Source organism: Dicentrarchus labrax, unplaced genomic scaffold, assembly GCF_905237075.1.
Source record: "Dicentrarchus labrax unplaced genomic scaffold, dlabrax2021, whole genome shotgun sequence".
Taxonomy (NCBI): domain Eukaryota; kingdom Metazoa; phylum Chordata; class Actinopteri; family Moronidae; genus Dicentrarchus; species Dicentrarchus labrax.
The window spans coordinates 7,231,280-7,259,176 of NW_026136702.1; the positions used below are offsets into that span (position 1 = coordinate 7,231,280).

The 27,897-nt window shown below is 40.4% G+C and overlaps 1 protein-coding gene across 4 annotated transcripts in view; it reads right to left on the bottom strand.

Annotated features, from left to right (window-relative positions):
* Positions 1 to 27,897, bottom strand: part of pde10a (phosphodiesterase 10A) — a 57,732-nt gene that overhangs the window by 6,011 nt on the left and 23,824 nt on the right. For 2 of the 4 annotated variants that reach the window (XM_051425776.1, XM_051425791.1), the window contains 16 exons: positions 19,764 to 19,895; positions 9,820 to 9,848; positions 8,443 to 8,566; positions 7,342 to 7,391; positions 7,080 to 7,220; positions 6,217 to 6,372; positions 5,081 to 5,131; positions 4,446 to 4,504; positions 4,102 to 4,153; positions 3,283 to 3,425; positions 2,687 to 2,779; positions 2,248 to 2,434; positions 1,117 to 1,259; positions 835 to 918; positions 549 to 699; positions 270 to 425 (listed from right to left, as the gene is read on the bottom strand). In XM_051425776.1, the coding sequence (XP_051281736.1) occupies positions 270 to 425; positions 549 to 699; positions 835 to 918; positions 1,117 to 1,259; positions 2,248 to 2,434; positions 2,687 to 2,779; positions 3,283 to 3,425; positions 4,102 to 4,153; positions 4,446 to 4,504; positions 5,081 to 5,131; positions 6,217 to 6,372; positions 7,080 to 7,220; positions 7,342 to 7,391; positions 8,443 to 8,566; positions 9,820 to 9,848; positions 19,764 to 19,895 (1,751 nt within the window). Of the gene's footprint in view, positions 1 to 268; positions 426 to 548; positions 700 to 834; positions 919 to 1,116; positions 1,260 to 2,247; positions 2,435 to 2,686; positions 2,780 to 3,282; positions 3,426 to 4,101; positions 4,154 to 4,445; positions 4,505 to 5,080; positions 5,132 to 6,216; positions 6,373 to 7,079; positions 7,221 to 7,341; positions 7,392 to 8,442; positions 8,567 to 9,819; positions 9,849 to 19,763; positions 19,896 to 27,897 lie in introns of all 4 variants that reach the window. The other 2 variants (XM_051425785.1, XM_051425798.1) reach the window with 2 other exon arrangements.

Genomic DNA, 27,897 nt, shown 5'->3' on the forward strand with positions numbered 1-27,897 from the left:
GGGCTTTAAATTGTGACTGGCTTTCTACTGTGCTGTTGAAGTTGGTCCACACATGGTGTCATTCTTGACATGCTCCCGCTACTGTAAGTTAAATTATTTAGCATTTGGTATTTCCATTCTTTTGCCCACAGTCTGCATGTTTTTAAGCAAATCAGAGATATGCTGATATGCTTAATTAATGAAAAGGTAAAAACATAATAGAATTAAAAAGATGATAAATGAGGAAAGAAACTGAATTGTACATTAGGTGCTGCATAGTGGAGCTCTACCTGCAGGATGGAGACGGTCTGAGAGAAGTGGTGTTGTTCCATGGTGGAGGTAGAGTACAGAGCAGCCAGCGGATGGTCAAACTTCTGCAGGTATGTGTTGCTGTACCCCCGATGGTCCAGATCATGGCACAGGCAGGCTATCAACAGACCCTTCTTCTGTAAACCAGAGTGGGAAGACAGAAAAAAAAAATCACAAAAGGACCCCAAAAGCTAATCTAGCTTTGTTATGTTTTATTTTTCTCTAGAATCAGTGAAACCCAGACCCAATAAGGAGCAAACCTCTAGCTCTGTGAACTTCTCAGGGGTTTTCTGCAGGATGGCATACATACAGTGTGCCACCGTGACTGCATGCTTCCAGTTGTGGTAGGGCACACGTCGGTAGTTCTTCCGTACAGACATGGTAAACCGACACAGCTTCTCCAGCTCAAAACTACGCACGGAAAGACAGGATGTTTAACGATGAATCACCCCAAGCTTTGATAAAGAACTGACAATGACATTGAAGAAGAAGATTTTTACTTTATGACTTCACTTTATTCATTGTCATGGCAAAGTGACACTTTACCTGGTCTTTCCACAGGAGTTATGAACCATGTAGATAAAAACAGCAGGCCAGATCTCCTCAAAGGGATTAATGTCAAAGTGGAACCTGCAGGAGAGGGGGGTGAGGGAGATGGGAGGAGAGTCTTAAATTAGCATGTACAGCACACAGAGGGACATATGAGGGGACTCGCACAGGTCTGGACTCTGTCATCGTCACTTTCACAGACACGTGACTGTAGACCAACGACACTCAGGGTCACAGCAGAGATAGCGACCGTAGCATTGCACCTGAAAGGGCACTCACATTTCGATCTCTTTATAAATGGGTGCAGGGAGATTGAGCTGGGTAAGGGTCTTCCATTCTTCTGATGTGCAGATGCTGTGATAAGACAGTTTTTCCATTGTCACTCTGTAAATGCATTCAGAGTGCCGGATCCTGTGGTACATCTGCAGAGACACACAGGGAAATCAGAGGACAGGAATTAGTCTTTAAAATGTCGACAGTCCAACGCTATAAATACCATCTTCTGTTGAATTCTTTAAGTATCGCTGCTGGAATTTCCAAGGGTCAGACAAAGTTAAGTTATCCGCAACAGTCCTGTATCATATTTTATCTGCATGTCTCCAAAAAAGTGTCTCCACATCTGTTTTTTATCCATGTCCCCATCCCAGACAGGCAGGAATAAGACAGTCAGGTACATGCGCCAAGCCTCACACCTTCCACCATAAATCACCATAAATCAGGAGCTGGGCCTAAGTGAGTTTCCTAGAGACGTGAGGCATAAATTACAGCTAAACATAAATCCTGTCAGTGGACGGATGCAGACTGCTTGTCTTAAAATATTAACATGCCTCATCAATTTTAAAACCTACTTTGTGACGCTGCTCCTGCGTAAGTTTGTCGCACGAGATGATGGTGAGTCAGGCCCCACAGAGAGGAGAGGCTCTGACTGACAGACCACACAACGCAAGCTTCCAGAGTTAGCATGATTCATGAAACGCTTGTGTGTTCCATGTAAGGGATAATCATCATTGGCAAAAAGAAAAAAAAGGTTTTATTCATATTTTGGAGCAGAGCACACTTTAAATAGAAGCAGTTGGCACTATCTTTGTCAACCTTGGAGGAAAAATGAAATTACTACTCTGTCAAATAGGGAGACCCGCAGCCTAGTAACAGCTGCAACAAGCCTTCAAGCTATAAGTATGAATATAGGACGCGGATGAGGCCACTACGTCAAAGGTGCAGTTATCTGAAAATAAGCCAATCAGGATCATGTATTCGTGGCCATGAAGTGTTATATAATCTTCACGTCATCTACCTACACTGCAAAAGATAAAGAGCAGGCTTGTGCAGACAGATGTAAAGAGAATGGATTATGTTTTTTGCAGTCAGAGAAGTTGTTTAAATATTTTAAGACTAATTCAGTTTACTCACATTTGCACAGTGTAAGGCCAGAGCACAAAAGACAGCAAACATCTTAAAGTTGTTCTCATCTGTTTTAGTGAAGGCACTTCCGCTTAGCTTGTTCACCATCTGCACCACACCTATAACGGTCCCCCTGCTCACGATGGGCATGCACAGGATGTTCCGTGTGGTGTAGCCGGTTTTAAGGTCCACCTCTCTGTTAAGAAAGATATACAAAAATATGAAACATCAGTTTGACATTCAGCCCAGTGTTTATGTAAGTTCATAATGTGAACCACACATAACAAACACAGCATGCTTAAGTCTTAACTTTTGCTGTACAAGGAAGGCCTCTATAATGACTACAGTGTTTTAAAGTCAACTTGAAGAAAGTTCAATAGTTTGTTGATAATCATATATAATGGAAAAGGTAAGTAAAAAAAGCTTATTGCAGGATCTTTTTGTATACCGGTTAAACCGTGGGTCTGCATAGGCATCTGGGATATTTAAGACTTCCCCTGTCCGAGCCACTTGGCCAGCTATTCCCTTGTCTATAGAAAACCTACAGGGAGAGAAGAGAGGACAAGAGTTAGGTCTGTGCTGGGTAAATCAATAATATGAAAATACATGCAAAAACCTGATTTCATAAATGCAATTTACAGCACGAATAGCCAATAAAACCATTTTTACATGGAAAAATTATAGCAGGTGATTTGAATTTTCCCCCAGTTCTTCTAATAATTAAAATTTTATTGGAAGCATGTCACAAGATGACCATGTTTACTGTACACTATGGTGAATAATGTCTTTTATGTGCAGAAAACACACTTTTGGATGTGTGGAGACAAAAAACCCAACTGTTCTACTTCAAAATAAACTAGTATTTTTCTATTAAAATCTGTATAAACTGAAAAGAATTTCAATCTTATATCAATATATATACCAATAATATATATAATATAATATAATATATAATAATATATCAAACAACAACACAGACCATATCAAAATTAAATGAGGTCTTTATTCAGGACACTGGAAGAGAAAAGTGTAAATCTTACACACCTAATTTCTTTGGTTTTCCTAAAGACAGGTTTGCCTTCTTTCTCTTCCCCAATATCGAACAGGTCAGAGTACAGTTCTTTGTTGTTGTGATCTACCTGGAAGAGTGCACACCTGTCCGCATTCACCAGGTTTTTTGCATATATCTGCAAAAAAACAACAGGGACAGAACTTTATCAGCAACATTGAGGGTTCGGAAGATCGTAAAAAACATTGAAAATGAAGCCTAGCACCTGCAACTTAGTGAAATCAGATACATCGCTGCAGTTTAAATAGTTTCTTTTGAATGGAACAGTTAAATGTAGATAATTAAAAACACACACAGTATAACTACAGGTCATTCCAGTTCATTTCAGTGTTTGAACCAGATGACTTGAATGACCTGAGATGACACCACAGTCACAAGGCAACAAAATACATACAAACAGAGAGGTGGGTCTTAGTAAAAGAAACATGAAAATCATGTTTTACACTCATCAGTTTTAGATTTGCAGAGTAGAACAAATATTGCAAGCTGACAAAGTTGCCTATTTCTAAGTCTAAACATGTATTTAGTATGTCTAAGTATCTATTATGACAAATTACAATAATTATTATGATAAGCAGTATTACTATTATAATTACTATATATTATTAATGCCAACAGGCATGTGCTATCAGGAAACATTAGCAGTGCCCCTCTGGTATCAAGATGGCCTGTGTGTATCTGTATTACAGCAGCATTATTACTCTTTTTAACACACATAACCTAACACACACTCCCAGGATGTGTAGCCTTGAAGACAATGTGAATGAACACATACTTGCAGAAATCACACTCACCATAATATGTTCAAGTAGAGAATCTATTGCCACAATGTTATCAAAGTATGTTCTGTGCGAAAAGAAGAAATGGCGCATTGAGATGTTTGACAAATGGAAAGCTCTGATGACGTTCACATTCAAGACATGAAAGCTACATTGCCCAAGTAATTTATTCTATTGTGTGAGCACAAGTTTTATTTAACCTTTGACCTGACATGAGAAAAGATGAGACACTATCTCACTTTAGAGCCCATATCGTACTTGTGTTACACTTAGACTAAAATAAGAACATGGTGTACATACACTTTTAATACGTTAATATTTAAATATTCTAGGCAAACTATCCCAACAGCAGCTCTTACTTTGACACATCTAGTAGGAAGTCATTGAGCTCAGTCTGTTTGGCGAGGCCTCTGCACACCTAGAAACAAAGAAAAATAGGTCATGACCTGTAACTCAGACATATCACACGTTTCTCACAGGACACATACAGCATTCTGCGTTTGCTGTAAACAAACCAACTTGCTGTCTACACACTTGGCTGTGGGCCACCTTCATGAGTTCCAGTAACAACAGAGTGTTTTGCAGCGAGCAGCTAACCCAGGAGTGCTGCAGTGCTGTACTGTTCGCCGAGGCTCACAGGTCCATTGTGGCCGACGCTGCAGTGGGACGCTGCTTCTCTGAGGTGTTATGCTATCTGTTCGAATAAAAACAGCACTGGGGCGTAATGACGTCCTTGGGGAGCTGTTTGTTGAATCTATGGCTTAGTTGATTGGACTGGGCCCAGTGACAACCCAGTTCCTGTACACAGTGGATTTCCCCATTAAAAACACCAGTGCAGAACCAGAACAAACAAAGTCATCCAAGATCATAATAAGTGGGACAGGTAGGCTTCACCTTGTTCCCAGACAAGTCTTTAGTGAAGTGTTACAGTATATCAGCTGTGTGCAATGTGCAATTTCATATTCAAGCCAATCCTCTGTGGACATTTGCTCACCTGTACTTGATGAATGGCAACTGAAGCCCATGCTAAATTAGCTGTTGCAACCTGGAAAAAGAAAGTGAAGCTTAGCTCCAAAGAAATGCAGCAAAAAAATAATCACATTCACACGTTTTCAATGTTTAATCAGTTCTTATCACATTTCCTCTTTTGTGTTTTTCAACATAATCTGTTCTGCACGTCTCATAATCACAGAAGAGCCAGTAAGCCTACATATTCAAAGTCAATCTGGGGACACAGACTCACACCTGTAACACTGCCAAGTCGGCACGTTTAGTATTGTGGATTAAAAGATGGGTAATGCAAAATTAAAGCTGTGCTAATAGATATTTTTTATATGAAAAAGTATAATATGAAAGGGGTCACTCATAGTGACAAACACACATCATTTTCATGTGACTCTGCAATTCCCCTCAGCCCTACAGAGCATTTTAGCGTCTTTCAGCTAATTGTTTTGGTTTTACAGCCTGCAATTTTAATGTTTTGGATCACTCTCATCGACCTCTTTTCCTGCAGCAATAACTGCTTTGATGAACACACTTCAAGCTACCTGCTCAGGATTTAGTATGGACCAAAGCAGTGCTAAAAGTAGACTGAAACTATTGGACTAGTCAGTTGGTAACAAGACTTCAAATTTATGCTACTGTTGCTGTGTGTCCGGTGGATGTGTAAATAACTGTTTGCAAATACGTTCTTCTGCTTCCAAGTTTCCAAAACAATCAATTTGACGCAGGTTTGAATAACATAAAAAAACACAAACAATGTGTTATACCTACTGTACTCCTTTTAGAAATATTATATATTTTATACCAAAAATGTTAAAAATGTTTGATGTTAAAAAATGATTTCCTCATTATGTAATTTTGAATATTCTGTCAAGAAATTGTTTGTTTATGGAACGCTGACATGACTGTACTTGCTTGAGAAACCTGTATGTTTTGCACAGCAATTTACAGGACTTTACAACACTAAAATACAGTGTTATTAAGTGTTTTCTACAATGAACTGAACCCGACAAGGCTAATAGAGCTCTTAAACAGATCCAGATTAAGGTGAATACCAGGCTAACTGTAGTTCTGTGAGCCTTGCTCCAGCATCCCACTCTTGGTGTGTTTTTTCTGGGTCAGACTGACCTCCTGGTGGCTGAGGTTGAAGGGCTCCTTGCCCCAGTGCCGATGCAGCTCCAGGATGGCAATGAGGTCCCCGATGGCAGTGAGGATGGGGAGGCACAGGACAGAGTGAACATGGATCCCTGAGTCCTGCCCTGTGCCGTCGGGGAAGCGTTCGTCCTGCAACACACAGGTCGTTATCACCAGAGATCAACAGAGGAGGTCAGTGTAGCTGGTACATCCACTGATACGACAGAAGAAAGACTGATTTTTTTTTGTCCTTTTTGAGACTTCGTAGGTGCTCACCACAGATCACTTTTGCTGGAGCACTCTAAGAGCTTTTTCCAGCCTTTTCTTGGATATCTCCTGTTCACAGTGTGAAGTGTGAATTAGGACACTGGGCCTTTAATAGGAAAAATCCCCTATCATTTATTTATTAACCACCAGAGGTGGGAACAAGTCATTGTTTTGAAGTCACAAGTAAGTCTTAAGGCTTTGTACTTAAGTCCAAAGTCAAGACTGACTGATTCAGGTCCTATACTTTGCCTTAAACTTTGTCCTAAAGTCATAACGCACTGTGTATTGTCTTTTGAACAAAGGAATGAACTAAACAAAATGATCTTTGAGTCCACACCTCCAGTAGGCACTGTAGTGTGCAAGTGTAGAGCACTGCAAAACATGCAGAACTAAACAGGAATCCCCCCTGTTGTAATTCAAAGTGTTTTTTTAGTTATTTTTAGCTTGACAGAGATGAGTACATTAAAGCAGGTGATTTAATCAAACATATATAGAGGGCTTAAAGAGATCTGTAATCAAACAGCTATGCAGTAAACTGTTAGATTCCTATGATGGGTAAATATGCACTGCTTACGAGAAAACAGCCTTACCCCCACAATGTCCTCTACTAGCAGTGTTTTGCGAGTCTTGGCAACATGAGCGGCAATGGTTGTCCCAAATGCGATGGGTCCAGAGGGGATGAGGCTTGGAGGGCCATCCTTGGCCCCCGTTGGAGTGAACAAACATAAACTCTATTGAGAAGAATAGACAAGAACAAAGAGTGAAACAGAAACGGAGAAAGAAAATGTCAACTTCATGCACAAAACTGCATTGGTGTACAAAATGTATTCAGCTAGTGTCCTCTCCACTTACATTGTTGCATTCTCCCAAGAAGTAAAGTGCAAATCCATCAGCTTTTGTTGCTGTAGAAATAAGAGACACACAGGTCACATGTGCTTTCAATACAGTTAGACAGTCCGGTAACAACTGACATTAGCTGTCAGTGTGTGTCCATGTTATATTCTCTTATATTGTCCAACCATAAATGGCAGGTATACCTGAGAGGACAAGTGTGACAAGGAGACCAGTTACAATCTAATAACAATCTATTAACAATGTCCCACATAACAATGAGGACACTCTGACCGAGGGCTTTGACTGCCATCCAGTTCATCTCATTCCCGGTCTGCCTTGCCAGTCCCATTTCACACTGATATATGGGTCATGTTATCATACAATGTGACAACAGAGAGACTGGTGGAGCGTCACTGAATACACAGATGATCAAGAGGCTAATGAGTGGTGTGGTTTGGGTGGAATGATCCTTTGGTTTGACTCTTTGACAACATGCTAATGTATTAATAAAATGCAACACAGCAGACTGTGTCAGGGTTAGAACGATAAAGTCATGGACCTGTTTCGATCTTTTTCTCCCTGGTTTTTTCACATTTATTGATACCTGGCATTAAGAAACGCTCCAAAATATGAATCAGAAAAATAGAAAATGGAATCATATCAACAAACAACCAATTCATCTAATATTTTATATTTTATATATTTAAAAAGAATGTATTGATTATATAAATGTATTGTTTGATCATGTGATTCAATTGTTTAGTTTTTTAGATATTTTAATTAGATAATTCTTTCTCCTTATGCTATGTTGGAGCAGCTTATGTAGGGTTCAGTGGGCAATTCAGTTTGTGTCAAAAAGAAGAAGTATTCTTCTTGAGTTATTTACCACAGTAAATTTTATTCCTCCTCATAAAACACATTTTCTGCAAATGGTATTTAGAATATTTAGAGTATTTGGCCTCAGTCTTGTAGGGACATGTTTACACAAACATTGTCATTATCAAGTTTCTTTTTCTCCAAATAAAAAAGTATACTGTCAAATCACTTTCGGGTTGTGGCACCAGTGTCATACAAACTGAAGCTGGGAGGATCAATATGCTGGATCATGTCTACTTTTACCTGTTTTGATGATGTTGCACAACTCATAGAGCAGGAGTTTGTTGTCTCCTCCAGTGTCCAGGCGCTGCTCCATGTAGCTGTTGAGTTCGTACACCACACCCTGCATATTTGTGTCCTGGTACTGCTGGACACAAGACACATAGAAATTGCAACTCCACAGCCTTGCCATAAACACTGAGATTGAATTTCAAAATTCAGCAAACACTACGACAAAGAAACAAACTGCACTCCGTACTGCATCCGGTCTAATGTTACTGCAGCAGCTAGCTAACTCAAATGGGAATTTCTTTTTTTTTTTTTGAATGGAAGACAATAATTTGCTGCCATTCACAAAGACATAGCCATTCACCACAACATTACCCTCCACTCCGCCATACACTCCCCTTCACTGCTGTATTCTAGCCCAGGGATCCCCCCCACAGTCCCAAGAGGAGGCCACAGGAGCCCCACAGCTCTGATTAGAGACCTGGCAAGCTCTGCTGCTCAGCCTCAGCTTAAAAGTATGGTTATGTAAGACCTCCTGTCTTGTACAGGGCCAGAGAGCTGTCTATTTCTACGCCTGTAGAGAGGGTGAGGACAGGACGGCAGGGAGAGTGGCGCACTAGAAAGCCTCCCCCATGGGACGCCTTCTATCCTCCCACATCCTGTTTGCACAGACGTATGGATGACGCACTGAGGGGTCGAGTGGCCCTCGTTTTTTCTTCTTCTGTGTGTATATGTGTGAAGTCCCTTCTACCCAGCTCCAAGGCCCTGCTGTGGGCGCTGACACATGGCCTCCTAGGGGCATCATGGCGTGAAGATCACAAAGGTGTGAACATGTATGTGAAACACAGGGGATCTACTCTTTCCCATAACTTTTCTGCCAACTCTCACGTATGTGCAGCAAAACGTTCATGTTGTTTCTTATTATTCTTGATAATTACCCATTTGAAGTTGACCTGAGCACCCACAGAGCCTGGCTTTTTCTGGACAACTCCAGAGTTAACATCAAAAGCATCTCTACTGTGCCGCAAAGAGTGCACGGGTATGAATTTGCACGATTTCATGCCTTTATTCATGTTTTTCAAGTCAATGAGAAAAATTCACACCGACACTGTTCTAAAGAGAGTAAGTACAAGGACAAACAAAACTGTTGTCAAAGAGTACTGTTAATATGCATCTTAATTAAGTACACCAGGCCATTTTTTGCAGTTATTGAAGGACAGTATTGAGTTCTGTGTTGTCCTTGAATTAATTCAGCCATAGTTTCCAATGTTGAGTAAAGTAAGTCACTAAGGTTAGCTTTGGGAATTAAAATAATAAAAAACAACATGTGAAGGTATATTAAGGAAAGCTTCATGTGCATTGTCAGATAAATATGTATACAAAAAAACCTACCCTGCTGACTTCTTTAGCTGATGTGTCATCTGTAAGGAGAAAAATCTTAATGTTAGAATGAATCTTGAACACATGCTGGATTTTATTTTTTTGGATCAGATTTGATATTCTTAATCAGTGGATGAGACATGAAGAATCAGGGTGGTTATGGCCACCACAGTTTCTCCTGCACACTTCACAGCCCGTTCTTATTCCCAGGTTGTCAAAAACAGGCAAATAGCAGTGTTCAGTTAGTTGCAATCTGCAACTAATGTTAGATGCAATTACATCCTACAAACTGATCCTTTAATTAATACTGGTTAGGAAAGAGGATATGATATAAGCACTGTTTGTGTTAATAAGCTGATGAATCAATTAGGGAAGGAAGTGAGTTGATGCTAAACTCTCTCCCTGCCAATGTGCCGCTGAGCTAAGTACCACATTCACCACCTGTGTAAACTCTATGCAAAGGCAATCATTGCTGAAAAAGAACAAACATGCACAATCAACTTTGTCTGCATTAAAAAAAAGGCAACAGGGTGAGCCACACAGAAATCTGGCCTGGCTGTTTGAAAGTTGGGTGGATACTCTGCAGTGGATTCGTGCACCAATGGATTACAGACGCACAACACCACAAAGCAGCAAATAAGCTCCTCACAACAGTAGTCAGGTGAATGGTAAATGAGCAAATGCAAAAAATATGCAGTACTCAAGGCATTAATACACATTATGTATAAATTATGGGCGAATACATCATCTACTTTTGATGCAGGGAGGCATTTGCTTAAATTATGTTCCTTTTAAAACAGAATTAAGAGAAGTATTAATTTAACTTGACAAGTGCAAAATTTTGTGGCCTCAAGTGCAAATTCCTGGTGTGATTTCAGGCTATTGGAGAGACAGTAGACATATGACTATTGTCTTTGGACATAGACACTGAAGTATGTGATAATAATGAAAGCTTCAGCCAATCATAACAGTTTCTGGACTTATAGTCTGGGAGCGGGTCTGGGAGCGGTACTTGGGATGAAAATAAAACCATTCACACAGCTCAAGCGGTTCTTCATTACACATGCGTCAACAGCACACGAGAACAGTAACCGCTCAGATCTCTCTGGTAACTTTTCATGTGATCAGATCAGGCCATGCACAAGGCTGGGCATATTTTAGAAACATCTACTGAAGTGCTGACTCGAGCTGGTCCTCTTTTGAAACAAAGCTCTTTGTACATGTGAAGAAAGAAATTACAGCCAGCTACATTGTTTGTTGTTTTAAACATTCTCCCAGTATGCTATGAGTTTCCTAACTTAGCCATGAGAGCTATTTTAGAGTGAACCCCTGGCCGGGCATGACGTCAATCAGAGGACAGAGAGCTGCACTTGAAAAAAACTTCAAACCCTTTTGAAAAAAGGAAAAATACACACAGAATCTTTTTTATGATGACTTGTTGAGGCCAAGAATATTCTTACCTGAAGCCCTTTGAAGGACAAATTTTCACAAATACAGCAGGATACCTTGTCTGTATACTACGAGGGAACGGCTTAACACCACCTATTTTAACTCGAACGCTGTGATAGAGTCATTGATTGATTACTGGAGAATTCTATTAAAAATGAGAGAAATCCATCTACTAATACCCTTAATTCAATACATAAATATGACTAACAGACAAATTACATTTTAATTCACTTTACTGCATGACAGGTTTTATTTGCTTACATTTGATTGATTAATTTGATATGTACACAGAATGATGTAATGTGCTATATGATGTGGACATGGTGTAGTATGTACAGTATAATGCTGAATGATATGTGTGTCTGTGAACAGTGCTTGAGATAGAGGGCTGTGTGAATAAACCTGATTTAACTCTAAAGATACCAGGAAATATAATACTCATGCCTTAATTGGATTGTCACAGTACTCCAGACTATTTAATTTCCAGTATGCAGTATATACAGTGCCTCAGTGTCTGTGGTGTTAATAGCAAAAAGCAAAATGTGCCTGGGTAACAAGCTATGAGCGGCATTGAAAGATTTGGTTTTCTGCTCCATGATGACCTGAACTTACAGCTCTCAGCACCCCCACCTCTCTCTCTCTCCTCTCGCCCCTAGGAGTAAGCACTCACTGGTAAGGGGGGAGGGAGGATAGGTCAGGACTGACAGTCCAAAACCAAATGAAGGGAGACAGAAACCTAAACACCCTGGTCAACAGGTGACACAGCAGCAGAAATGGCAAGAACTAAAATATACCATTACTGCACGATGAATGATACTAGAAGTTAGCTCTTGGGCCTTTATGGGTGCAGACTTCTTTTGACATGATGTAGCATGGTCAGAAAGTTTTCACCTCATTTTTGTGAGATGGTGCAGTGGCAATGACTCCAGCGACACTAATATACTAGCAAAATAATATTGTGATGATTTGATCATATAATGTTATCTTGTTATAAAGGTCTGTTGTGCAAATTAATGATTCTACAAAAATGCTAATTTAATACTAACAAAATCCGTCAGTTAAGTTCTGGTTTTACAAAAAAAAGGCTCTTGTTGGTTTGTTTTAATGTTATTTTATAAATCATATATATTAGACAAATATTATTATTAATATTTAAATCATATGGCTCAGTCCTACATCATCAGTCTTCCCATTCCCAGACGTATATCCCCCCAGTACTTAAAGTCTCTCCTGGAGGAAATGTTCACCAGGCACTGTTTATGCTGTTGCAGGTCCAATTACACTCTGGCAAACCATCTCTGCCGGCATCTCATGTGTAGCAGTCCCAGTGGAACCACCGGGTGAGCGCTGTGTCCACACACTGAAAATGTCTAAGGGGCCAAAACGTAACAGGAAGTTGTAGTACTTCCAGGCTATATACTAAGATACAAAAGCAAGTGGCCTTTAAGTCTCTTGTGCTGAACCTGTTGCTTGGTTGGAACCAGGTCCAGCAGTAAGCATGCAGGGTCATGCACACTCCAGCATCATATTCCTGGTTTTCCTAGAAACCAGAAAATAGCGAGAAAATATACTGTTTTGTATGTTTGGCTACGTTCGTTTCCTGAAGAAAATATAACATTTTGCAACAATAACATCTTTGTTTCATCAGGTATGAGTCTGGGGATTAATCCTAAGGATACAGGCACTCCTGGGGCAGAGGGGGAAGGTATGTATACAGGTGTGTGTATGTGTGTGTGTGTGTGTGTTTCATCACCATATGACGTGATCAGCCATCAGCACACAGACAGAGACCAGTAGCCTGTTATAATGCCATCCCATATTTTCATGGACACTGCTGTGCTTTTAGTAAACACAGGAGGAGAGGGCTGACATGTTCTTAGAAAATATACTGCCAGCTCACTAAGCAGTGAACACTAAACACAACTGTCTAGCAACTCCTGAAACCAGCAGAGGCTAAACAGACCTTGTCTAGTAACTTCATTGCTCCATTCAAACTTTTCCTGAACCAGAACAACCTCAGTGAAAATGTTTGTCAGGTGTGCAGCACTGGGATATACAGCTATAAAGCTGGCAGGTATTAGTTTGGGCTATGTGTTACACTGCCTTGTAAACCAGTGCTTAGTGGGTAAGGCGCCTTTGAAGATTTTGTTTATAAGGTCAACAAATACAGCACTGTATGTCCTGATTCTGTTTATTGACTACAATCCTACATAAAATCCTAAGAGTAACAACTTTAACATATTTTTCAAATAGAATGAGAGGGCTGCATGCTTATTCTAATTAATCATACATCATAATTTGATGTTTTTGTGCATACTATTAGTGTATTTATAATCTGTATTAAAACTTATATTTTTAGTTTCACAAAAACTCCTGTTTTGGTACATTAGTTGTTCTCATTTTGCACCAGTGCTGAGGTGTAATTTCCACTGTGGACGGGGGGAAAATCCTGTTTCTGTTATAATTTATGGCTTAAATAATACTGAGACTGTAAGACTTCTTATGTATATTTAGTACTATTATGGCTATTACTATTATGCATGTGTGTTTAACTTTCAACTTTTGTGTTTATTACCATTGTCCCTAAATGTATGTAGAAATGCACAAAAAAAAATAATTCTCAGACAGCTCCGTTTTATTGAGCTGCCCTCCACTTCTCAAACCAAAGTTACACCCTTGCACTGGTGTAACAGTTCAGACAGAGGAGCTATGGCTGGAAAGAGGAAACCCTCACACAGACAATTTCTGGAAAAACAGAACAAACAGCAAAGTTAAAGTAAATGGACCAGCGTGACGTCAGACAGGACAAACCCTCTCCTGCGTCTGGATGTAACATTTTATTTTAGTTCCAACACCACAATAATAACAGCAAGAGGGTAAAAGCCTTTTGACACCACACAAGAATATCAGTGCAAATGATTTGCACATATTGATTTTATGGTGTGTAATGAAAGCTCTTGCATCAGTGTGGGATATCTGTGTAGCAGACCAAAAAAACACAGCTACCCTCAATCAGTTGCTGTGGTTTTCTGAATGGATTCAACCAATAAAATCATCAGATTCTGCAACAAGGAGTCACGCAAACACACAAATGCAGACACAGATTGTTTTTGACAAAGGAGAATTCTTAATAAATCTTTTGAACATATTGATACTCTGTCATCTTTTATCAGAGGTCTGACATGTTGTTGTTACTGTGATGTGCTTTGTACAGCAGATAAACAGATCTACTAATGTTATTTTGCTAAATACAAGATAATTTGACCAGCCAATTTCATAAATACTACACAGAAAATATAAATATAATATAATAAAAAATATTTAAGTACTTAAGTGCAATATATAGATACATAAATAAAGAAATAATAATAATAATAATAATAATAATAATAATAATAAAGAGGGATGTCTGACTTTACCCTGTACCTTTATCAAAGTACATACACACTGACGCACAAAGCCTGTAGCTCACACAGAAGCACAAAGGTCTCTGGTGAACTGATGGTGATAAATAATTTGAAGAAGCACCCAACATATCAACGGCCCAGGGCTGAGGCTTTTCACTAGGGGGAAAAAATCCCCCAGTCAGCTGGGTCTAATGTGCGCGATACTTGATGGGTGCTTTATTGATTTGCCGCCACAGACACACAAACACAGACACACAAACACACACAAATACAAACACACACACACACGAAGGACGGTCAGCTTGAAGTGACTCAGCAGTCAACATGTGTCGACCCAGTGCTGCATCAACCTGCTTCATGGAGGACGTGCAGCTCCCTGTTTACCTCTAGTCCACTTGTTTTTTCACTGTTTATGTTTATTTGGGTGCTCCTTAAATAGAGGTATCAATGAGACTTCCTGTTTCAAAAAAGGATTATCTATCTGTAAGGTCATTGTAAATATATTTTTCTGGCATTACTCTAGAAAATACTTTGTGAGAACAAAAACTTTTTGTTTGGCATGTACTTTTAATTTGCATACAGACAACATTAGCAAATCTAAAATGTTTTTTTTTAATCCAGCATCCACTGCGTGCTGCATAAGGGGGGACCTCCTCCTCCCTCCTGATGGAAAGCCCTGCAGGTGAGACAGTGCTCTTATCACAGTGGCGGGGTATGAGGTTCTGCTACACAAGCACATCTTTGTCTGCTTGCGACTGCCGTCCAAACACATCTGAGAAACAGTATCAGCTGCTCAACAGCTCGGCCCAACTCTTGCCCTCTGGAGCCCAGGCAAGAGAGGCTGGAGACTCACCCAGACTTATTCCACAGAGTTCTCCATTACTAATCAGACAGGCAGATCGACATGTCATGGATATTCAACTTTGTGAATGATTGTGTCTTCAGTTTGCAGCCTCTCAGATGTGAGTGTGTGCTACTTTCAGATAATTAAAACATGCATATCTTAAGGATTTCAGCTGCTGTTTGGACAAAACAAGAAATCTTAAACTGTGACATTTTTTTCACAGATTATATTGTATCTGATTTACTCTTCCTTGTTCACAGATTTATGGAACGAGAAACTATGTGATAAAAATATCGAAAACCTGTACATCCGCAAAGAAACTATAAACATACAAAGAAAGTTTCACTGTACACTAAGATGGTATCAGTACATATTGTAGTAGTGCAGACTTTATCCAGCCTTCATCCTCAACTCTGTTTCGTATCAGCAGAAATTTTAAAACGCCTTGGACAATCGGACAAACAGCCACAGCTGTAACATACAGTATATACACTGTGTGTGTGTGTGTGTGAGCATTGCAGAAGGCACAGATGATTAGCGAGGGGCCTCTGGATGGAAGCAGCAGAGGGTTTGGGACTTATTAATTACCCCATGACAGCGTCTGGTGTGAAGTAAACATTGCCAGTGGGACAGTGGTCTAGAGAGGTGTGATGGTCAAATGACGTCGGCAGGGATTCTGGGAAACTGTGTTTTGCTCACAGTGTTCAGTAAGAGGCTGCTGTAAGATTGATCTGCTCGGTAACACTGTTATGACACACCAACATCTGCCTTGAAAGCTAATCTTTATACATAAATAGAACAATGAAGCAATAAAGTAATAAACAAGAGAACAATAGAAGAAATGTATAATTCTGTTATTATGACAGGGCACATTTGTAATATTACCACACAAGAGATTCAACACAGAAGCAAGTGTGCAAATGTGAAGGCTTTTTCTGGAGCTACAGCCTGTAACACAACCTTTGTACAAACACATCCTCACACACTTGCGTGTATGTGTACAGACAAACTGATTTATGTTATCCAATGTAGCACATCACATGATAGCTGAGAACGGGACTGGCTGCAGGGACTGCTTCCAGGAAGCAGTGGTTATCTCAGTGACGATCACATGGGGACAGGTCCTGCTGCTGCTGCACTCACAAAGACTATAAGATCAATCTGATCTCTAAAAAATATCACTGCAAAAATGGACAAAAAAATACATCTTAAGAAAAAAAAAAATTGGGTTCTTTTAGTAGCCCAGCTTAAAATAAGTCAGATCCCAGCCATCATCCCAACACAGTGACCATTCAGCCTGTGTGATGAACCAGAAATTAGACAGTGCTTGTCATCTGAGTGGATACAGCCACTGAGAGGGAGACGCAGAGAGGCTTCAGAGTGGTGCCTAAGTGTCTGCTCACAGTGGTCTAACGGAGGAAGTGGACTTAGAGTGATATTACTGATGTGATGTAAAGATCAACCCGGAGAGAGACATGTGGCATAATGAGAGAGCTGATTACCGATGTTTTCTCACACAGCTCAAGAGCCCACCACAGGCTAGTGGCTGAAATGTTGTTCAATACCTGCATTTTGTTAAGTATTCTTACAACTTGATTGAGATCAACTCAGCGAGCCCAGTGCGAGTAATCAAGGCAGAATACATAAAACTGCATGGTGAAAATATCCAACATAAAGTTAACATTGGGTTGAGAAAGGAAATGCATTTAACACGTTAGATGACGTCTGACTTATAACGACATTTTATTTAAAAAAAGTCAAAATCAAAATCAATTCAGCGATATTTTCTGTTTTTTTTATTGCACATATTCTGCTTCCCTTGTCAAAGCCTGGTGCCTGCGTTACTCATGATGCAACTAAACCACCAACAGTTTGGGTATGTTATGCTAGTAGTAGTTAACGGGCTGCAGAGGTCCACACCCCCAGATTTTTTACATCTTTAAACTTATAGTCTTCAGACTCAACCGACGCTGACTCAAATGACATTACTTGAGATAATCTATCAGACTTCACACAACTCCCTCTGAAGCCACAAAAGGCTTTGAACAACTTGTTTCACACATGCAGACCCAACAGACCTGTATTCAGACTGTGAATGAGTAAAATCAGAGTTCTACTTTGAGTTGGCACTAACTGCATTAAAACAAATGTACAATAAAGCTTTAATATTACCCAGTTAAATCATAACCAGCAGAGAGTAAAGAGACTTTTCACCAAAACATTTACTTCAGCATTTTTAACAGTGCAGATCGCAAAATCCATTTCCAAATAAAAGTTGGCCACAAGAACAAAAAACAAATCTAACAGAATTAAAATCCATGAAATAGAGGCACCCTGGTGGCTCCTATCTCTCTCTCCCCTCATCTTATGCTATGTTAATAATTAAAATAAGGAATGTTTGTTAAGAAAATCCAAGAAATATCTACCGTATGTTGTTCTATGTTACATATTAGGATTATGGGATTACATTTCAGATGTTTTGTATCTATCACTAAATTCATGGCAAACCAAGTTTTTGCCATCATATAGTGAGAAACATAGACTTGTACTTCACTGAGGATCTTTGTCATCCTCAATCAAACTATTTTCCAGAAGTTGATGCCAGTTTACAACACTGATGTAAACTATTTTTATTTATTGAATACACATCACTAATATTTTTTTAATCAACATTTTCTTTTTAATCATGTGTACCCCCTGCAGTACTCCAAAGCTCTCCTTGGGATATGCATACCCCCATTTGAGAAACAGAGTAGCATATTTCATATCAACATATGACCTTTATTTATCTGTAAGTGATGGTACTTAATGAGAACTGAGAAAGCCCAGCTGCATACCTCAGCTGGGCAAATTTGGAAAAGTCTGTTTACAGCTAGATGTACAAGTGGTGTAGCTGTTCATTTCAACATGGCAAAAGCTGCAGTATGTCCCTTTATTCTTCTTCTCATATTGTTGACTGGCTTAAACTGGGAATTACTCTTATGTCAGTTCCATAACTTGATGTTGCTAATGTATATTGTGCTGTTTCCTGTCAGTCTGAAATGAGTATACGTAATTTGTAGCAAACAAATTAATTCTTTAAATTACTGAGTCAGAAACCATGGGAAAACTGGGGGCATTCATGTTTGAGTTTCATGACTTGTGTGGGAACTGAAAACTGATGAAAGTTGCAGAAACATAAGCAGGAAGTTTTTCGCCTTTCTGTTTCAGTTTTGTGAATCAGGCTTCATCTGCTGTCATCTGAACTACATGAGTGAAATTAGTTATTCCTACTTGGTGCCAGCAAGAATGATTAACATGTGGGCCTCTATTTGGTGCCTGTCAACCTAAACACACGTATGTAGACACACATATATACTGTATACAGGAAACGTCTCTGCATGGCAGCAATGAACACCGCTGTCTGTAGACCTCATGTAGAAAGCAGCTCCAAAATGTGACAAATCCATCCTCTGCCAGTTTCCCCCTTCACTTCAACACACCCACACCCTGAGCCAGCAACAACCCCCCTACCACCATCCCCACCACCCTCCCTACCCCTCCCCTGGGCCCCCTTCTGCCGGCTGCATGTCTCTGGAGGTCGCCTCTGACGTCAGCAGCTTGGCTGGGCAGAGTGCCAGCCCTGTGGGCCCTTGATGGATGCGGTTGGTCTGAGAAACAGTCCGCTGTGTGTGGAGCGCACGGCACAGACTCAACTCGGCCCGCTCAAACACATCTAATGACCCGTAAACACCCGACAGGCCCGTTCCCTCTCCCCTTCTTCTGTCTATCACACACACTGACGATTAAAGGAGACACATGTGAAGATGAGTGATTTGTACTGCAAATGATCGGGATAATAAATACAACCCACAGAGGCACGCTCTGCCTCGGCTCTGGTTATCCTTTGGTCTTTAAAAAAAAAAGGTTTTAGTTTTTCAGTGCAATAAAAGCCAACGACTGACACGGCTACAGATATTCAGGGCAGCCTGTATTTGTGGTTGACTAGTCAGGAACTCATAAGGGATTATGTGAGCTAAAAAGTACAAACATTTAACCAAAGCAAAATATTACTTAAATTATAACTCTGCGTCAATATACTGAAATCCGCTGATCCGATCATTATGTCACAGAGATCCAGAGAGCTGCTGCGTGTGTGTGTGTGTGTGCATGTTTCCATGTTTGTTCCCTGTGTGTGTGTGTGTGTGTGTGTGTGTGTGTGTGTGTGTGTGTGTGTGTGTGTGTCTGTGTGTGTGTGTGTGTGTGTGTGGGTATACCTGCAGGCCTGCTGCTGGTCTTCCTCTTCAGCCATCTGTCCAACGTCTCTGCACTCACGCTCTCCAACACAAAGTCGTCCAGCATCTGCGGGTGCAGCGAGAGGTAGGCCTTCACTTTCTCATCTGTCAAGCCTGAAGAGCACAGAATTAAAATGTGTTTTAGATCATGCACTACACAATTTTATTTATGACTAAGCAAGGTGAAAAAAAAAAAAAAAAAAAAAATCTGGGAGATGTTGCACAAAATCATGCAAATGCTGGAAAAGTATGGAGGAGAGAAACACAGGATATAAGAGGATGGAAATAATGTCATATAACATAGCTGCCAAAGGTGCAGAGTGTTCCCGACAGTCACCCAAACAAATGCACAAGCTTGAAACAGCCGAAGGTCATCTCTTTTTCTTTACTGTGAGGTGAGAGGGCCAGCAGCAGCGCCTAGGTACCAGCTAAAGCTCTCAGATAGCCAGGCTAGCTCACTTATGTTTACTGTAAAGCTGTGTCTCCAGGGATAGGAGCCCCCAACAGAGGCAGCAGGATAAAGGAGGACTCGATTGTGCTTAATAGGCAATTAGGTTCTTGAGAGCTCGCTAAGTGCTGCTGTTTACTGTCTTTGTTGTCAGGGAAAAAAGCCATTTGCCAGACCATCGTTGAGGGAAAGTTGTTTTTAATACACCCGCTGGCGTCTGAGAGGCCGTCATGATGCACTAGGAAACCATCATGTTTAGGTCACTCACGCAAATGGAGTGTGTGTCTTAAAACAAAGACTTGTAACTGTCTAAATCCAGCCGTGAGACGTCATCTCATCATGGGACTGTGAACTCAACGCTGAAATGAAATACAATCAAAAGCAATCCTTACTAAAAAAGACAGACAAATCCTATGGCGGTGCTAAATTTACATTTTATGGTACGGCACACTGTAATTGTATCTTTTATCAGATAGTAGTAGAAAGAGGGACATTGTATTCAGACAGCCCTGATCGTTTTTTTATACCACTTTCTCACGAAATGTCTGGTTATCAGCAGCATCTGTGTAGACTCCCTTCAAGTATGAATCACAGGAGAACATGCAGCTGGAAGGCATGTGTTCTGCCGTCAGACACACAAACATACATAAGCACTGAATGAAAATATGACAAAGTGGGGTGTCCTGAAATCCTGTATGATATCAGGGTACCGAACGGCTGCAGACGTTTGGACAGCAGCACTGTACGTGGAGGGTGGCATAAACTTGACTGTCGTGTCAGGTGACAAAATAAACCAGATGCAGGAGCTAGAAGCATCCACTTAAAACTGCAGGTATCTGTTGCATGTCTATAAAAAGTGTTTAAAACTTGCGTTTGAGGAATAACTTTTAATTTTAATTGGATTTAATTTTAGAATCAAAGCGCTCCTGACTTTGGTAAACAGTCTGAGCAGCTATCTATGACCTTTGATCTATTTCCCCAGAACAAATCATTTGATCTTCAGTTACGATGGATCATCTGCTCACTTTGTGTGTGTGTGTGTGTGTGTGTGTGTATGTGTGTGTGTGTGTGTGTGTGTGTGTGTGAGTGTGTGTGTGTGTGTGTGTGTGTGTGTGTCTGAGTGTGTGTGTGTAGGTCGACCAGGCTTGTGGTTGCAGGCAAATAAGGCAAACAGAGGTGGGGGTAAGTTTGGGGGGTGGAGGACGCTGCGGTCTGACGCTGTCCAGACACGAGACACAGATCTTCAGGAGCGGAACGCCTCACGAGACTCCTGGCCAGCTCTGACGCACATCGGCAGAATACGGCTTAATAAATCAGAGAAAGTTAAGGGGGGGTGAAGGGAGCTGCAGGGGACAGAAAGACACACAGAGAGGAGTAAAATGGGAGCGCTGCAAAAGACCCTTACGACTTTGTCCTATTTGAAACACAAAGAAGGCACTGTGATTAGTGACACTACAAAAAACGAAAAAAACAAGGTCGCTGTATCAATTTATGAATACAACTTTTGTGTCGACGGGGCTCTGAAAATTATTTAGCTATCATATGTGTGCACATGAACAAAAATAGTCAAATGTCCTATTTCCAGGAGGCAAAAACAAACTGCAGTTTGCTTGCATATAAAGGTTGACAGAATTGTGTTCTGGGTACAACCCTGTGCTTAAAATTACTGACCCACGCTAGCAACAATTGTAAAAAACCCCCAAAAACAGGAGTTTGTAAAGCTTTATTAAAGCGCAAAACATAGCTGTCTGGAACAGCCACAGTTTATTTCTGACCTCTAACTCAACCCTTAACCTTTGCTTTGGAAGAAGAAGAATGCGACATGACCAAATGTTTTTACTAACATCATAAGAGTGGGGAGCACAGTATATTTGGCAGCTAATCAGTATCAGGCCAATAGATGCTTAAAGGATAAGGCTGTCCATATACTATATATTTTTTTATTGTCAACAAGTCACATAAAAAAGACAAAAAGCAACAAGTGTGTTAGTCTGTGTCTCAATACTGAGGACATAAATATATGCTTTCATTAAAAAAAAAAAGCTAATAAATGTTGTTTTAATTTAAACTAAAACAGTTAGGCACTGTGGTTTTTATCAAACATTCAAACAGGAATTGCATTCATTAGGGACTATTTTCAGCTGCGGATGAATACACAATTTGGTGTTCTTGTGATTATTTCAGGCAGCAGGGCAGTTTCTGTGATTGATTTAAAATGATCTACAGTGACTGTGTTGATCCTAATGAAGAAATATGTCACCCAGTGCAACAGTGTGACTAAGTAATGTGTTTTTATTCGTTTGTGGACAACAGAGCTCTGTTGCACAGAGAAATAACCTACATCAGGCTTTGGCAACACAGACAACACTTGTTGGACAGTTCAATTCATTGTTGGTTCTTGTCAATTCATGGTTATTTTTTGACAACAAATATAAAACAAATATAGACTGTGAGCAGACATATCCTGCAAAACTATGTTATAACGATGTACTGATTGGAAACTTACAGAGGAGACAATGTGATATAATATTATGATGCATTAAAGAACGGCAGAGCACATGACAGGAAAGCCTTCAAGGGTCTGCTTCCTCTAAAGTAAATGTGAGATGTTTGAAAATATTAAATCAATGTTACATATTTCAAACATGAGTGCAGGCTGTTTGAAACAGATACTAATGAAGCGACATCACAGTTAGTTCAGATTAACTCCATTGGTAGCAACTACACACATTAAAATGTATTTATCTATACCAGTTTAGAAGAAGAAATCACTGGAAAAAGTCAGAAATATAAATATCGTCAATCTCTATTAAAGCACTCTGGAAAAAGTTGTCAGAGGAATGACTGGTTTGACCCAACAGCCACTATATTGCAGCATGATGGTGATTGATGGCACTTTTTTTCTGAACATTCCAGCTACTTTCTGTCGACCTTACAGACTTTCCCTCTGATTCCTTCTGAAATCTTTCGAGCCTCGGCTCAACCTAATGTGACCGCAGTGACACTCAGAGCTGTGGGATATGTGCGTCAGTGTCCTGGGCCTGTGACTACGACGGCTAATCAAAGGTGCAGCCAGATCTGTCCCACATGCTGTGGTCCAGAATGGTTAACCCCACCGGGAACCACATGTGCTCACTCAATCAGGAGAGAGAGGCGGGCTGCTGTGGTAGAAGCGATGGCTTGGTCACTGGTTTGACCAGAATTTTTTTCTTTTATTTTGTCAAACCTCAGTAAAACTTTCCTTCCTGCTGGGGCCAACATTGCTGAAGACAATGGCGTCATCAAGATAAGCACTACATGTTTTTGATTGGATGCTAATAAACACAATATATAAGTAATATTATATTATTATAATATAAGTCAAACATAAACAAATCAAAATATGCAAAACAAACTCCAAATCCTTATCATCTAACAGGTTGCCCAGCCCATGAACCAATATTCAGATCCTGCACATAAAAGTAAAAGTCTTGCATTTAGATCCTATTGAAGTTAAAGTACAGAAATATTATTAACAAAATGTATTGACTGTGACTGATACATTATTATTTATGGCATTATTAGACTGTTATTACTGATGCATAAGTGGCATTTTCCTGTTGTTGTTTAGTCCAGTGTTTCCCAACCTAGGGATCAGACCCCCTCTGAAGGTCACAAGATAAATCTCGGAGGTTGTGAGATGATTCATAGAGGAGGAAAGAAGACAAAATGAAGCATTGGTTCACAAATTTGTGTTCATAATTTAGACTTTTCTCTAATCTTGGCTGTTTTTTATGAAATGATGTGCCATGAACTTTTAAATTAAACCATCTGAGAGGTTTAGATGCTTCCTCTCGCTTTTTTTGGTTTAGTCTTTCACAATGTGTTGTATTTTACGTTTTTTTTTTAATGTAAAATCTTCATTTCCTGTCACATAATTAAGGCAGTGAGGTAAAAAGTACAAAACTTCCCTCTGAAATGAAGTGGAATAGAAGTATAACATAAATTATAAATACTAATATAAAGTAAAAGTACTTTCAAATTGTACTTAAATACGGTACTAGCGTTATTATACATAGTGACTTTCAACCTTTTTAAATGAGTCAAATGAAATCGCTCAGTCAGACAAATGTATAGGCGGGAAGCAGTTTATTATGCAGCATGTTTGTGAGTGGCTGAAGCCCAGTTGGCAGAGATTTTGGAGCCTGACTCAGACTTGGGCTTCCTGTGTAAAAACTGAAGCCTCAGTTCATGCAGTGAGGTATTGTTGCATAACACTTATCTTGAATAAGGCACACCACACCCTGGGACTGGGAAGGGAAGGCCAAACCAGTCACAGTCTGTCTGGGTCTCGCATCCAAGTCTCAGTATGAACATGCTCCTGTTTGACGGTGACTGCATTTACGACAGGGGCTGGATATCTATATGTATATGTGTCAGTAACAGTTTGTGGTGTGTGGTGCTTCAAAATAGTAAATTCTTGGGAGTTACAATTCAAGTTTATGAGCATTTTTATTAAGGAAATCAATTAGGCATGGTCTGATTTTATATGGAAAAGTAAATGGCTTGTAGAGATGCTGAAAACGAAGTAATTCACTCCATCCTATAATAAAATGTTCTTTCAATAAATAATTTTTTAATGCCTTGTATTAGTATAGCAACTCATGGAAACAATCACCAGTATTGAAACTCGAAACCGAGTTATGGTGATATATCATATATGAGTCACAAGTGATAATAAGACACTTTGCAGGTGAATATTATCAATGGCACAGAGGAGGGAAAGCCCCAGAGCATTTCTGACGTTAAATCTCTTTATAGGAAGCTCCTTCAGATAATAGGAAGAGAAAAAAAACTCTGTGAAGCAAGGCCTCATTTCTCTATTTGTATCCACACGCAGGTCCTTATTTTACCATTTACATTTGGTTTGATTTAAGCCTGCACAACCTCTCTGTCACTGTTTTTATGCAACACCATGCTTTATGTCATCACCCCAGTCTCCATCTGAGAGCTTCCTCTTTTACTTCTTTTTCCCGAAATATTTCTCAATGTGAATGTCACAGTGTCACATATAGCAAGGTACTCTTCTTAACCAAAGCAGTCTCTTAAGGATCGGACTGTAAATTTGGGGAAATTATTCTTTTTATAATTGATTAATCTGTCAAATTATTTTTTGGATTAATTGAATAATCATTTGTTTGATCCCATTATGCGACAAAACCCAAAGTTTTCTCACATCTCACCGTGTGGCAGCGATGTTCAGGCGTACACCTGGACACCGTGACATCACCCGGGGGTCCCATGAGTTTCGCCAATCATAGCAGTCCCCCACGCAAAACATTGAGCCACCCAACACCGAACTACAAGATTTTATTCTTGTCAGGCAATGATGTCACTCACTAACTTTGTCTTCTTCTTTCTCATAATTTCATTGCAAAAGAAATTGCCAAAAAACAAAGCTGCTGTGAAATCAGGCATTTTAGGCTTAAACAATTAACTTTTTAGCTAGAAATGTAGGACTGGTAAAAGAAGTCTATGATAACATGTAATTACATCTAATACAATTTATCTTCAAGTTTCAGTGCAGGAAAATATTTATATATAAATGTGATCAGTTCTTGAGATCCACAAAGTTGAACATATTTCAGAAAATGTTTGCCCTGAATTAAACCTGTCAGGTTAACTCAGCTGAGAGAAAGTTGATGAGGCACTGACTCAGTTGGAGGGAAGGTGGTTACTGTAGCTGAGGGAGAGGTGTGACTTGGGTTATCATTTGGATTATCACTGTTTTATGCAGAAAAGGGTAAAAACTGAAGCATTTGCAAGATTTATTTTTGCTGAAATTCTGCAAGAAATAGACAAAAATGCAAGCTCTATCAAAAAAATGAAGATTGATTCCTGGAGGGACTGCCAAAGGAAAGCATTGCTTTAACTGAAACAATAAACCCACATATGCAGAAAAAGCCACATTTTAAGAGCTGTTAAAAACAACAGCCAGCTCCACCATATCTCCATCACTCATCTCTATTCCTCATGAAGCAGTGAGCTATCTGTGTGATAGTGCCTGAACAGAAGTGAGCGTGTGTCTCCAGCGCTCCTGTCAGACGATGCCGAGCGGCAATGTCAACAGCAGAGGCCGACCCCGGCAGATGTTTAGCGAGCAAGATGTTCCTCCTCTGCAACACATAGATGAAAAATGCACATAAGAGAAAAAGGGAAAAGACCACTTCTCTTGAAGCGCACTCCTTCTGGCAGTGAGTCAAGGGCAAGCTGCCAAGGTACTACTTTTCACTTTCCTGACATGAGGCTGAGGCAGGAAGGGGGGGGGCTGCGTGCGTCAGCAGGTCCGCCTGGGACTCCCTTGCCAGGAGGTGGGAAGAGCATGTGGTTCTTATCTTATCTTTGGGAGGGCTGGAGCACAGCGTCCAACACTGACATTCAGTGAGCGGCGAAGAGGAGGAAAAAAAAAAAAAAGACACACTGAAGATGAAAACACTTTGACTCCTCTCCCACTGCTCACCTCATATATTCATTGAGCGTGTGCCGGTGAACCTGGGTATGTGTGTGTCCATGTGCAGGTGAACACATATACACCCCCTGCCACATTCCACAGCAGCCAAGGGTGAGGTGACCGGTGCGGCTAAATCAATACAACCAGTCAGTGAAAAGGTGTCAAATGAAGAAAATGCTGTTTCACCCTGGACTTTAACTGCAGTCCCATCACTTCCAGCAGAGACACACCCCCACATGGTGAAAACAAACACCACTGCACAAACATGCAAGCTCACACCTCACACTAAAGAGAGAGAGAGAGAGAGAGAGAGAGAGAGAGAGAAGGAGAGAGAGAGAGAGAGAGAGAAGGAGAGGGAGATTTCCATGGAAATGTAATTTGCATTATTTCCACTTGCATGGTCCAGGTCATTAGACGTAAAGGGTAAGGGCTATAAATGGCAAACTGAGATGTAGATAAGGCATGTCCCTTGATCCACAGGGTAATAGTGTGGTCAGAGGCTAGCAGCAACACTCTAACTGCAGTTACAGACACATAACAGGTACATCTTCACCTTCAACTCAAGTTATAAACTCAAAACACTCTTGTGCATTTCCCTTCAGGGAAAGGAAACCGAATGACAGCCAGAGGTGGTAGATCACACGGCCTACAAGAGCACTGATTGTGAGTCTTAACAGTAAAGCTGCAGTTGCTGCCTTGGAGTCAGCATCTCGCCCGAACCGGTGGTTTGATCTAGTGCTGGGTCTGCCCCCCCTCCTCTATCCCCTGAGCCACATCAGTGATCAGGGGTCATGTTCCCCACTCCACATCTGGACTGATGCTGAACTCTCTGCAGCCGCTCTGCAGAGTAGCCAGTGGGGACCTGGGTAATGAGAACCACAGATCCTTGCGTCTTCTCCAGTGCCGTGTTCTTTTATGAGCCTTGACACGAGGACAAGTTGTAAAGAAATCTACATGCATGTGGCCCTTTCCCATCCCCTCAGATACCAACCCACGACAAGCTGACAAGGGGGTCAACGGACGCCTTGAGGAGAATGTCATCTGTTCCACCGCTCAGATTGTGCACTGTGCCCTGGCACTGGTCCAGGCCTGCACAGATCTTGATGCAAAAAAGGGTTCAAACTGCATAACAAGCTAATTTTCTTTGGCTTGAATTTCATGAGAGTTTAAATAAACAC